This window comes from Saimiri boliviensis, chromosome 19 (genome assembly GCF_048565385.1).
Source record: "Saimiri boliviensis isolate mSaiBol1 chromosome 19, mSaiBol1.pri, whole genome shotgun sequence".
In the NCBI taxonomy this organism is placed as follows: Eukaryota; Metazoa; Chordata; class Mammalia; order Primates; family Cebidae; genus Saimiri; species Saimiri boliviensis.
Genome location: NC_133467.1, coordinates 9,709,020 through 9,723,245, shown reverse-complemented (window position 1 = coordinate 9,723,245; position 14,226 = coordinate 9,709,020). Strand labels below are relative to the sequence as shown.

The following is a 14,226-nucleotide window of genomic DNA, read 5'->3' as shown; positions in this document are numbered from 1 at the left end:
TGACCAACATGAAGAAACTCCATCTGTAGTAAAAATACAAAATTAGCTAGAGGTGGTGGTGCCTGCCTGTAATCCCAGCTACTCAGGAGGCCAAGGCAGGACAATTGCTTGAACCTGGAAGGCAGAAGTTGTGGTGAGCTGAGATCACACCAGTCCACTCCAGCCTGGGCAACAAGAGCGGAAAAACAAGTTTTGGAAAGACTTCGATGAGTATCCTAAATCCCAGACTCCTCATTTGAAGCTGAAGCTGAAAGAATCCCTGAGATAACGCCTGTTACCTTGGCTGACCAACCCCTCAATAACCTCACTTAAAGGTTAGTTACCTTGCACAAAGAAGCCCGTATGCCCTATCCCTGCAACCCTTCATTGTTTCCAGGACAGTTTGAGTCAGATCCCAGCAGGTCCCAGGGACACAAATACGAAGTGCGATCTGAAAGAGTGGTTTTTTGTTTTGTTTTGTTTTGTTTTGGATGTTAATATTGATAGTTGGAGAATATCTGTGGAAATGGATTCTGAGTATGTAGGACCTTGAAAGAACATCATTCATTTATTCATTCCAGACAGAGCTTCACTTGTTGCCCAAGCTTGCATGCAATGGTGCTAGCTCGGCTCACCACAACTTCCACCTCCCAAGTTCAAGCAATTCTCCTGCCTCAGCCACCCGAGTAGCTGGGATTATAGGTGCTACAGGTGCGTGCCACCACACCCGGCTAATTTTTTTGTATTTTTAGTATAAACGGGATTTTACCACGTTAGCCAGGCTGGTCTCAAACTCCTGACCTCAGGTGATCCACCCACCTCAGCCTCCCAAAGTGCTGAGATTACAGGTGTGAGCGACCATGCTCGGCAGAACATAATTTTAAATTGGGTCAAATGATCATTATGGGTAAACCTAAAGCAGAGATTTTGGCCCAGTCTATCAGACTGAACAGCTCGAAGTAGTCTTTTTTACTTGGTGGAAAGACATTTTGACTCAGCAATGGCTCATCTAAATTAGAACTGATATGCCAGAAACTTTTTGGTATGATGTAAAGAAAAGAAATCAAAGAACAGGGGCCATATCGGGGAGGATTTAATATGAGTGATCCTCTAACTGTATCCCTCATAATAGTCAACTCTCTCTCAAGGCATTGAGAGAAAAACACTAGTGAGCAGAGCACCAGCACTCTTGAAACACCGTATAGTCTGTCTGTAGGCCAGAGATGCCAGTGGGAGACACTTCAGTTGAAACAGACTCCTGGATTCAATAGGCATTTTCAGGACTGTATTGTGGCAGAGACAAAGTAGTGCATTTAATTGCTAGCCAAGACAGGTAGGCATGGTTACTGTAATAGCAGGAACCACAGGATAATCGGTATAGTCTAACATCAGATCTGGCTTTGGCTGAAGGATCATGTGATCTAAAGAACGAAAATGGAGAGTCCTATTTGGTTTATGCTACTAAAAACTAAGTCTGACTTGAGCCACTATAGTAGGAACCCTTATCTAGTTCTCAGGTCTGATTTAATTGAATTTCTGGAGGCCCTGGAGAAAGGACTCTGACATAGTATCACGAGTATGTATTATCTCTCTTAGCATTCACCAAAATAACCTGCAGCCATTACCAGAGCAGTTACACAATGCAGAAAGAAATTCCTAGACCTTTTGGGCTCACCAAACGTGCTGAGTTAGTTCTAACTTCGGGCCACCAGAACGTTTATTCAGAGTCAAGTCTTGTGGAAGTCAGCATAAGTGGAGTTTCGACTCCGGTCCATCACAGTGACCCCCAAACCCATCCCTTGGTTTCTTCTCCCGTTTCCTGAGTATATGGCTAGAGTATTAACGTCAGCAACTAGCAGAGTCAACATACTGGTTTCCTTAACCGGTTCTTTTGTTTACCAAGTTTTAATGAAGGGATACAATTGATGTTACTTTACAATGTGCGGTGTCCCAAATTACTACTATTGTTACGAGAACAAGATTGTTTAGGTTGCTAAATAGAATTTTTAAAGTATTTCCTCTTTTGGTTGATGTCCCTTATCACAGAGTTCTACTTTATACCAAATTTTTCTTTGAAAAATCTGCCTTTATATGTGAAATTAATATACATGTATATTTTAGGTAACAGTAATTTACAGGTTTCTTTATTAAATTAGGATCTTTGCATTCAGTTCAACTCATCATTGATCAATGTATGTCATGCTGATAAGCATTTAGCAAAATTTGAGACTGATAATAACATGTATTAAATCAGATAATCTGAGTGCAGTAATAGTTGGCCTCCTGGATTTATAGTAATCTTTGTTTTTAATAATATAAACAAAAAACTCATTTCTTCTCAATTTTAACTGGCAAGAATTAAAGTAGAATTTTTTTTAATGGTCATTATAGAAACTAGCTTATACTTCACTTATTCCTTGACTTTACAGAAATTTATGATTACATCAATTGAAGAAAGGAAAATAAATTGTCTTGGGAATATGCTGTAATAGCACAAAAAAAATTTCCTTCACTTCTGCAAAATTAATATTCTATATTCATCTAATGCCCATCCACCAGATTTTTTTGTGTATGTCACAGAAGTACTTTTTTCTTAGGTAGCATATTTAAACCTTTCAGTTATAATTATTACCACGCCTCTCCACCCCAACCCCAGCTTAATGTTTGTAAAAAGTTACTTCCCTTAAGAAATATTTAGGGATAAATATGGATTAAATCCTTGAGACAAAAACCTACACTTTATATCAAATATTTTCATCTAAAATCTTATATTCAAATGAAATGAGAATTCATTAAGGAAACAATATTTTTTTTCAACTAATTTTTATAGTTACATCAGCCTGGGCTAATTATACAAAAAATTTATACAAATACACACAAAACCAAAAATACCAAACCAAACAGCAACAACAAAAAAACCAAAAAAAACCCAAACCAAAAAACCCTCGCTCCATAAGGTGACAAATTTTACTTCTGAGAGGTAGTACAGCCAACCAAAATGAATGCTGTACGTGCATAAACCGAGGCACTTAAGATCACCCAACCTGTTTAATTTATAACCAAATCTCTCCTCTTCAGGATTTCAGGACTCATGAAAAATTAAATCCTTGAAAAATTAAATTCTTTGAAAAATTAAATCCTTGCCTGGGATAGAAATACTTTATTTTTGTAACTTTAAGGTCTAAATGACTTAACTTCAGAGTAAGATTTTGTCAAAATAATAAATTGAGACCTTTGTTCTAATATATTTTTATATAATATTATATTAGAACATATATTAGAACAATGGTCTCAATTTATTATTTTGACAAAATCTTACTCTGAAGTTAAGTCATTTAGACCTTAAAGTTACAAAAATAAAGTATTTCTATCCCAGGCAAGGATTTAATTTTTCAAAAGCTAGCAATAAATGAAAAGATCAATGTGGGGAGAAATATGACTTCTTAAAAATGGGAACATATTTTAGTTTTCTAATTGTGAAATACATTAGTGACCTGTAAGAACATTGTTCTTCCTATTCTATTCAGGGTCATTTTAATATGTAAGTGGCTTTGGCTTCATTTTGTACACTATAAACAGGAAAACATAAACATCATGAATCAGTTTAAGCAGAGATGTGATTAAGAATTGTAAAAGATGGCTTTCATAACATACATAAAATTCCAAACACTTTGCATGTGAAAATTCTCTGTATCATTAAGCAAGTAGGGTGATCTCAGTGAGACTTGGCTTCATAGAAAATGTTTTCATTAAAATTTCTAGTTTGCCTTATAACAGAAAAAACTTGGAAAGCAAAGATCCCAAACCAACTAAGTTAGAAACTGCTCAGTTTCTGAATGAAAATGACATCGTTTTTATTTTTACTCCACTGAATTCAAAGAATACAAAAAGAATTACAGTTGGTATAGAGAACTGTTAGGCCATCTATACGGACACCTGAGAACAAACGCTTCTCCATGTTTACCACCTTCTGCAGCCACTTGCTTCTGCTTTGTCGTTCATCGACATTTCAACTCCGTCAGTTACTGTATCTTCGCATGCTGACTGGACATGGCCCTCTGACTGTCCTCCAGTATAGGTGGGGGTGCTGTACTTTAAAAGGATAGATTTAAACTGCGTCAGAGGTGCATCTGTGCGTACACCCATAGGGTCAAAATGAGTTCGGCTTACTCGAAAGCCTGCTTGAGATAGATAGCACAAAAACTTTTTTAACCTGTAATAAGGAAAGAGAAAAATAATTAGGTTCTTGTATTTTTATTTAAATCACAATGTTATTAAAATATATACTCCGACTGGGTGTCTTACTTTGGCATATTCATTCCTTTAATGCTGTGTCTGTGAATGTTGTAATAAAAGGGTGGATGCTCGGCACTGACATCAGTCTTTTGCTTCTTGCCTAAATTGTTGATCATTTCATTACTTTTTCTCTTTCCTGCAACACATACACACACACACACACAAAGTTAGCATGCTCTTTAAAATTACAAACTGAATACTTTTATAACTATATATTTGTCTCGTCTAAATCCTGACACATTATTTCAAACTGTTTATCCAATCTTAATTCTTATAATTTATTCTAGCGATTTTCACTGTCCTTCACTTATGTAATTTTCTTATTTAACTGTTTGCTGAATCAGAACTTCTTTTCTACCTTCTTTAGCTTCAAGCCACACTCTATTTTCGTCTCCTGTAGGAAGCCATTTATGAATTCAGGGCCAGTCACTTCACAGATTTCATTACTAATACTACACTACTCAGACTTTGATTAAGTTCTGCTAATTTTTTTCTTTTCTTGTAGTTCTTGTATGTGTTAAGTCTTTACTCCCCAAGTTATATTCTAAGTTCCTAAGGACAATGTCTTTAATTTTTATACCTGTATCTCTACTGAGTGCTCAGTCTTGGATGCATAATGCGTCTACAGTGGTCACTAAACAACAAAGTCTCAAGAGGGGACACAGAAACTGACAAAAGGATGTTATTATCTCATTGCCTATTTCTCATTACAGGACTTAGTTTCTTCATTTTGAGTGAAAGGAGGCCAGCAAAAGTAAGATTCTAGAACAGGCGCCCCCAAACTATGGCCCACGGGCCGCATGCAGCCCCCTGAGGCCATTTTTCTGGCCCCCTGCCGCACTTCAGGAAGGGGCACCTCTTTCATTGGTGATCAGTGAGAGGAGCACAGTATGTGGCGGCCCTCCAACGGTCTGAGGGACAGTGAACTGGCCTGTGTAAAATGTTTGGGGACGCCTGTTCCAGAACTATATCCTTCCAAAAATCATGAAAGGAAAACTGAGATATCCAATACTATAAAGAGATTTTGCCTAATGTTCAACCCTTGATTACATATGAACATTATGGTCAAATCTTACTTCTTCAGAGAAAGTAATTAACATCTGCTTAAGCAAAATATTCAGAGGGTGCCAGGGGTGGTGGTGCACACCTGTACTCCCCGCTACTTGAGAGGCTGAGGTCGTAGGATCGCTTGAGCCCAGGAGTTTGAGGCCAGTCTGGGCAACATAGTGGGACTCTGCCTCCTACCAAAAAAAAAGTACTCAAAAGGCAAAGTTGATGGATACAAATGATAAATTACATTCAAAATACATACAAAGTATTGCTAAATTGTTGCCTTTTTACATAAAAACATAAAGCAAAAAGTACAACTTGGGATCCATCCATCAAATCATAATTAAAATCTGAATCTAAAATTTGAAATTGCATGAAATCTAATGAGGCACCTAGTCAAAGGATAGACACCCAGATTTAGTACAAGTTCTAGGAGCATCTGAGGCAAAAAACCTGATGTAATACCTTAATAGTGACTATCATCAGCAGTATATGGGTTTTCTTTTCTTTTTTTGGGGGGGGGCTGGTAATTTATTCTTTTGTGAAAAGTAATTAATTTCAACTTTCCTTATCTATTAAAGGGTATATGTGTAGGTTTGTTACGTGGGTATATTGTGTAATGCTGGGGCTTGGAGTCCCAATAACCCCACATCCAGTCAGTGGGCACAGTACCCAACAGGTGGTTCTTCAGCCCATTCCCCGTCCCATCCCTCTCCCATCCTGTAGTCCCCCGTGTCTATTGTTCCCATCTTTATGTCCATGTTAGCTCCCACTTACAAGGGAGAACATAGGCCTTTGATTTTGTTTTTGCATTACTTTGCTTAGGATAATGGCCTTGAGCTATATCCATGTTGCTGCAAAGAGCATGATTTTGTTCTTTTTATGAATGAATAGTATTCAGTGGTATATATGTACCACATTTTCTTTATTCAGCCCGTTGATGATGGACACCTAGGTTGATTGTTTTTTGCTATTGTGAATAGCACTGCAGTGAACATACAATGTATCTTTGGTAGAATAAATTATTTTCCTGTAGGTTTGCCTCATACTATCATTTTAAGATTTTATTTGTTGACAAATGGTCTTAGAATAACCATATAATTTAAGAGTTATAGAAGAGCCCACAAAATTAGTCTAATTTCCTTAATTTATATATGAGAAAGGCTCAGAGATTAAAAACAAATTTTTTTTTGAGATGGAGTTTGGCTGTTACCCAGACTTACACAATCCTCACACTATCCTCCCACTTCAGTCTCTTGAGTAGGTGAGATTACAGGTGTGTGCCACTGTGCTCTTGGCTTTTGAAAATATTTTGAAAGCTTATTTATGTTTTACTTTATTCTAAAAAGGATTTAAGACAATTTTGCTGAAGGGGAGGGACGTGGCTGAGGTTATATAACTAACAACATCTGCAGTAGGATAATCTGCAGTCTCAATCTGTCACCCAGGCTGGAATGCAGTGGCACAATCTTGGCTGACTGCAGCCTCTGCCTCCCGGGTTCAAGCAGTTCTCCCACCTCAGTCTTTCAAATAGCTGGGATTACAGGCTTGCACTGACACACCTGGCTAATTTTTGTGTTTTTAGTAGAGACAGGTTTCACCATGTTGGCCAGGCTGGTCTTGAACTTCTGACCTCAAGTGATCCACCCATCTCAGCCTCCCAAAGTGCTGGGATTACAGGTGTGAGCCATATGCCCAGCAAATCTAACATTCTTTACAGTGTATCATAATGCTTCTTTGTCTTCCCTCCAACAGAGAAATTAGGTAATATATCAATTTAAGTTATCAAATTGGTTGAAAATGCCAGAAGAACATGGCTGTTGGAAAGAGTATGCAATAGTTATTAAACCATATACTATTAAAAAGAATTTAAGTTTCCTTGTCTGTAATATAACATGCTTATATTACAGATGCTTTGTTCACATCTGTAATGTATGCTTATCCCTTTGAAAGAACTGTTAAGATCTTGAACCATGTGACTAAAATAAGATCAAATTATATATGATAAAGCTATACCATATATATAATTTAATAGTTAAGGTAAAATTTTATTCTAATTCTTGTAAAAATTGCTCATTATGATTTATAGCAATTCCATTTGATTAACCAGAAGACCTAATTCTTCAGCTATAAAAATTTATTATATGGCCTTTCATATAATTTAGGATCTGTACATACTTTAAATATAGCTGTGTTAGATATTGTAAATTCATATCAAAAGGATGTTAAGATTTAAAATATCAGTGCCTTAATGTCTAAGGTTTTGTTTTGCTTTTTAAAAAACTTTAGATTCCAGATGTGTTTTTGAATACCGGTCAAAAGAAGACTAGAGTGTTAAGTTTCAAAGAGGAGTGGCTTTAAGTTATAAGCCGTAATTTTTATTATTTGATCAACAGTTTAGTTTTGACCTTCAAAGATAAGGAAACTTAAATATATATAATATAAACACTTGTTAACAAATTTTCAATGTGTGAATGTTGGTAAACAAGTTTTGTTGTCATAAGCAAGCTACCATGACAATCTCTTCTCTTCCGACACTTTTGCGATATGCCTTTTTGACCTGATATGTACATATATACACACATATATGCATACCTACCTTGTGCAACGTAATTATCTGTTGTGGTATCATCTGTAGTTTTAATAAACACGCCATTTTCTTCTAAAATAAAAAAGCAAATGGGAAAAGAAAATATTTTACAGAATGACATAAAGCAACAGCTCAAAGTTTAAATAAAAGTTTATGAAACGCCATCCACACTATTTTCATGAATATACAAGAGATTCTGTGGCCAAACTGGACTGCAAAAATTATATTTTGTAACCCTCTATTACAGCAGCTTCTTCTAATTATTTATGAGAACACTAGGATATTCTATAGGTTCACCTTTATATCAATAGTCAGATACAACTACAAGATTGCCTGTTTGTACTAAAAGGAAAAAACTCATAGCTTTACTGAATAAGAAGTACAAATTTAGTTTCTGTGTATGATACTAACAGTTTTTGGCCACACGACTCCTAGAATTACCTAAAGTTTCTTTTTCTAGAAAGCAGATCTAGGGTAATAAAAATCACAAAGGACCTTTAGTTGTTTTTTTTTTTTTTTTTTTTTTTTTTTAACTCTAGTAAAATTTAAAAAGGGAGGTTATCTTTAAAAAAAATTGTTAGGGCATAGTGGTTCTCACCTGTAGTCCCAGCCGCATTGGGAGGTCAAGGTGAGAGGATCACTTGAACCCAGGAGTTTGAGATCAGCCTGAGCAGCATGGTGAGACCCCATGTCTACAAAATATTAGCCAGGTATGGTGGTGCATGCCTGTGGTCTCAGCTACACAGGAGGCTGAGGCAAGAGGATTGCTTGAGCACAGGAGGTTGAGAATGCAGTGAGCCATGTTCGTGTCACTGCATTACAGCTTGGGTGAAAAAGTGAGACCCAGTATCAGGGGAAAACACACACACACACACACACACACACACACACACACACACACACACACACTATTCATCATTCATCTATTCATCTCAGGCTCCTGATTATAATCCTGACGAGAACTATGTAATTAAAACTGTTAACAACATTATGATTAGACTCATTAGAGAGGACTTACTAAAGGTAAACTATAATTATATTGCTTTTCTTATAACATCAAATACAGTTGAAAAAGACAGAATTTTTTTTTGTTTTTTGAGACGGGAGTTTCGCTCTTGTTACCCAGGCTGGAGTGCAATGGCGCGATCTCGGCTCTCCGCAACCTCTGCCTCCTGGGCTCAGGCAATTCTCCTGCCTCAGCGTCCTGAGTATCTGAGACTACAGGTGTGCACCAACATGCCCAGCTAATTTTTGTATTTTTAGTAGAGACGGGGTTTCACCATGTTGGCCAGGATGTTCTCGATCTCTTGACCTCGTGATCCACCCGCCTCGGCCTCCCAAAGTGCTGGGATTACAGGCGTGAGCCACCGCGCCCGGCCGATACAGTATTTTTGGTAAGAAATTTTAAGCTAGTAAGCTAGTGTTCTATTAGCTACCTTGCTTGTTGAGATGGGAAGGTCCATGAACTGAAAACTGACTTTGAGGTGTACACTCTGATTCGAAGATTAATGTCTTTATTAGGGTCTGAATGTCATCCAAACCGTGGTGCAGAGATTCAAATAGCATTCTCTTGAGGAATCCAGTATTGAAAAGCGAACTTGACCTGAAAAGAAAAGAAGATACAGAGAACTGAGTTTGAGAAATGTTTTTATTTTAAAAATAAGTTCTTATAATTTATAAGTAAAATATATAATTAATCATATGATAGAGTTAAATTTTAAAAATTTATTATTTAATTTAAAACTATTTTATTATTATTATTTTGAGACAGAGTCTCACCGTGTACCTAGGCTATTTTATTATTTTTTAATAGAGATGGGGTCTCATCTCAAACTACTGTGCTTAAGGGATCCTCCTACCTTGGCTTCTCAAAGTGCTGGGATTACAGGTGTGAGAAACCACACCTGGCCTAAAACTATTTATTTTCTATTTGCCACTCATTTTATCATATCAGTTTTCTAAACTAGTAGTATTAGTCAAGGAAACTTAATTCACATTAAATAAACAAGAATTTATTGAGTCTGGGAAGGGGAGAAGGGAGAGGGTGATGAAGAAGGGAAAAAGAATATAAATGTTATTTATTACCGCTAAAGTTATATACTTAAAAATGGTAAAGAAGGAAAATATTATATGTGTATGTTACCTTAATAAAAAAAATTTATTGAGCTATCATAAGGTATACAGTACTGTGGTATATAGAGGGTATGTGGAGGATATACCGAAATATAATATACAGTGTAGACCTTATAAAAGCCTATCAATCTAGACAGGAAAATAGAGCAATGAAGAGGTTTTCACAATGCGCATTCTAGTCACTAATAGAAAATCTTAATTCTGGTGTGTTTACGGTGGTAGGCTGGGACAGGATGGGGGCACATATATGAGAATTACATGTGGTGATGGTATGGTTAACAAATGGCCTGGGGTGAATCTGATATGCTTCCCATTTAATTCGAGAATCATAGGTATAATGGACAAAATATGAAGTTCTGAGTAAGATAAACTGGATTCCAATCCTGGCTCCACCACTTACCAGCTATGTGATCTTTTTATTAAGAGACAGGGTTTCACTATGTTGCTCAGGCTAAACTTGAATTCCTGGGCTCAAGGGATCCTGCTGCCTCAGCCTCCTGAGTAGCTGGGACTATAGATGCATGCAACTATGCCGGGCTAGCTATAGTAATCTTGAGTAATTATTACTTTTGAATCTTACATTCCTTGTCACGTAATGTAAAATAAAACTCTATATATCCTCAATGTATGGTAGCTCCTGTTGTTAGGTATATATGAAAGAATATATGATTTTAAAGTATAAAATATGTGATCAATACTGAAAGGAATTTAGAGATTGTATTGAGTTGAAGCACTAAGGAGAGACTTCAAAAAGAAAGTACAATTTGAATTGGAGGTGGCAGAGAGGGGAAGGTATTCTGGATAAGTGTAAAGACATGAACAATAGCTCTGATATGGAAATCATAAAGTTTTATTAAGAATTCCGGCAGGAGTGGTGGCTCATGCCTGTAATCCGAGCACTTTGGGAGGCCAAGGCAGGCATAGTCAGGAGCTCAAGACCAGCCGGGCCAACATGGTGAAACCCCCTCTCTACTAAAAATACAAAAATTAGCTGGGTGCAGTGGCACATGCCTGCAGTTCCAGCTACTCAGGAGGCTGAGGCAGGAGAATTGCTTGAACTCAAAAGGCGGAGGTTGCAGTGAGCCGAGATTGTGTCGCTGCACTCCAGTCTGGGCAACAAAGTGGAACTCTGTCTCAAGAATAAAAGATAATAAAAGAATTCAGTACTTGGAGTCAGAAAACCTAAGTTCTAGCCTTGACTATGGTACTAATTTTTTCAGTTAGTTTTAGCAAGCACTTAAAAACACTTAAGCACTTATTTGTAAAATAAGGCAGTTAGGCAAGAAAATCTTCCTTCTGGATCCAATAACCTGCTATTTTTAATTTTCCCAGTTCTGAATCGGTGAGTAGGATCAATGTGTAGCAGATGCTACAGGGAAGTGAGAACTATTTTCAGTAAAACTAGAAGGTAAGGCTGGCTAGGTCTTCATAAGAGAAAATAATAAGCATCAGTACAAAAACATTTACCGGCAATTTCTAGGTTTAGTAGGTACTTAAGCCTTCACCATAATTATAAAGTAATGAGAAGAAATTTGCAATAATTCTTGTTACAATGTTGTTAGGAATCTTGAATTTCTATAAGAATCTCAGTGGGGCCATGGTAGCTCACGCCTGTAATCCCAGCATTTTGGGAGGCCAAGGTAGGCAGATCACCTGAGGTTGGAAGTTCAAGGCCAGCCTGACCAACATGGAGAAAGCCCATCTCTACTAAAAAAATACAAAATTAGCTGAGTATGGTGGTACATGCCTGTACTCCCAGGTACTTGGGAGGCTGAGGTAGAAGAACTGCTTGAACCCATGGAGGCTGCAGTGGAATCTCTACTAACAAACTTAAGGTAAGGATTCTGATTAAAAGCAATTCAACTTTAAGGTACGATAACTTGTTACCAATGATATGAAAGCATATACACATTAAGTATTTCCAACTGTGCCCCATCTAAATAACTTTACCTAAAACAAAGGCAGACACTTTTACATGTCCATCTCACTTAAAACCAATTCCTCTAGGACCTTTTATATAACTTTTCTGTAAAAAGTTATTGTGATCATTTTAAAATCATATGCTAGATCTGCAATGATAAATTTAAAAAAGCTTCTTTCTTACTATTCAGAAATAAATTATCTAGTTTCCAATCATCCAGGCTTCTCTTTCACCACTGCCTCTTAGTTTTGTCACAAACTACAAGAGAATAATGGTAGAGAAAAATCTGAAAATAGAAAACACCTCAGGTTGATAGGAGGAGAAGAGTCATAATGAGTTGCCTAGACTTAAATATTAAATTTAAATTTACTTGTCTTTTACCACACATAATAAAAATCTGCAATTAATAAATCAATCAATAAATCAAATTTTATGTTGTTATGGCTAGTCACATACCACAGAGGTCCAAGTTCTATTGCTGTCTTTCCAGGCATGCTTCCATGACAGTTACAAGGCAGCTGTCTATAAGGGTTTTCTGGAAAAAGACAATAAAAGGAGAAATCAAAGGAGAAATGACTAATACAAATAGTAGTAATGGTTATATTAATAGTAATTTGCAGCTACTATACACTGAGGATCTATGTGCCAGATATTATGCTAAGTATTTTATGAATGTGTGTATGTGTGTATGTGTACACATGTATATGTATATATATATGTGTACATATATGTGTGTATATATATACACATATATATACACCCAGGTATTATGCTAAGTATTTTATATATGTGTGTACATATATGTATGTACACACACACATATTTTTAATTTAAATCCTTACAACTGTGTGTGTATATGTGTATATATATGTGTGTGTCTGTGTGTATACACACACACAGACATATATATATTTAATTTAAATCCTTACAACTCTGTAGCAGGTACTGTTAAAATCTCAATTACACATATCAGAGGATTAAAGCTTAAGAGAGGTTGTGGAAATTCATGTCAAATGGCTTATTAGAGATGTACCTGGTATTAACTTAATATACCACATAAAATAATATAAAGAAGGAAAAAGTCTTATAAAGTTCACAAGAGATCATATTTCAAAATTAACTGATTAAGGAATCATTAATGTGGAAGAATATATATGTATTTTATATAAAAAGGTTGATGAGTTTTAACAAATGTATACATCCATGTAACCAACATACCAATCAAAATGTAGGTATTTTTCATAAGTTAACTTTCCTGCAGTTGGAAAGAAAATGAGTTACTGGGCCGGGCGCGGTGGCTCATGCCTGTAATCCCAGCACTTTGGGAGGCGGAGGTGGGTGGATCACAAGGTCAAGAGATCGAGACCATCTTGGTCAACATGGTGAAACCCCGTCTCTACTAAAAATACAAAAAATTAGCGGGGCGTGGTGGCGCGTGCCTGTAATCCCAGCTACTCAGGAGGCTGAGGAAGGAGAATTGCCTGAACCCAGGAGGCGGAGGTAGCGGTGAGCCGAGATCGCACCATTGCACTCCAGCCTGGGTAACAAGAGCGAAACTCCGTCTCAAAAAAAAGAAAAAAAAGAAAATGAGTTACTCTATTCCCTATGTTTGACTCATATTCAGCCTTCAAAATGTGCTAGAAGAATCTAATTTGGTCTTAAAAGCAATGAATGAGAGGCCTGATACAATCAAAAGGAAACTGGGGAGATAGTAAAACTATTCTTAGTTTCCAAAATGGGGCAGTATTTGACTATGGAACTTTTAAATCCACACAAGGCCCAAATAGTGATTTTATATCAGAAATTCTCCAACTAATTCCCTCCACTTCAGGATATTCCTGCGTTGATCATTCACTTTCTCAGAATGGCCTGATCTAATCAATCAGTCCCAGATATATTCAGAATCAAAGATTATGGTGGCAGGAACATAAGTCAATAGCCTCTTGCTAGCTGATAGTATCACTCTGCTGTTCAGTACCATTATTGGTATAGTGCATGGTTATGAGATCTTATTTTACATTTACTTAAAAGTATCCTTCACTGCTTCTAGATCTACTTTTCAGTATTATTTAAGCTTTGATGAAAGGGTGTGGTTAGCACTGACATAAGTTTTGATGAGAACTATGTTCCTCAAATATGAGTATACTCAAGAAGTTTTCTCTTGAACCGTTACATCACTAAACTACGAGTACTTATAAGCAGTCATCATGCAACTCAGGATAGCGATTTATAGTATAGTTCTGTCAGCTACAGCCAC

General features: G+C 36.7%; 1 protein-coding gene across 1 annotated transcript in view; it reads right to left on the bottom strand.

Annotated features, from left to right (window-relative positions):
• Nucleotides 1-3,808: 3,808 nt before the first annotated feature.
• TRMT1L (tRNA methyltransferase 1L) overlaps nt 3,809-14,226 on the bottom strand; it is a 38,225-nt gene continuing 27,807 nt past the window's right edge. Inside the window, exons 11-15 of the mRNA XM_003925283.3 lie at nt 12,426-12,504; nt 9,352-9,518; nt 7,925-7,987; nt 4,285-4,411; nt 3,809-4,192 (exon numbers count right to left, since the gene is read on the bottom strand). Coding sequence (XP_003925332.1) covers nt 3,940-4,192; nt 4,285-4,411; nt 7,925-7,987; nt 9,352-9,518; nt 12,426-12,504 — 689 coding nt within the window. The 3' untranslated portion in view covers nt 3,809-3,939. The remainder of the gene's footprint in view (nt 4,193-4,284; nt 4,412-7,924; nt 7,988-9,351; nt 9,519-12,425; nt 12,505-14,226) is intronic.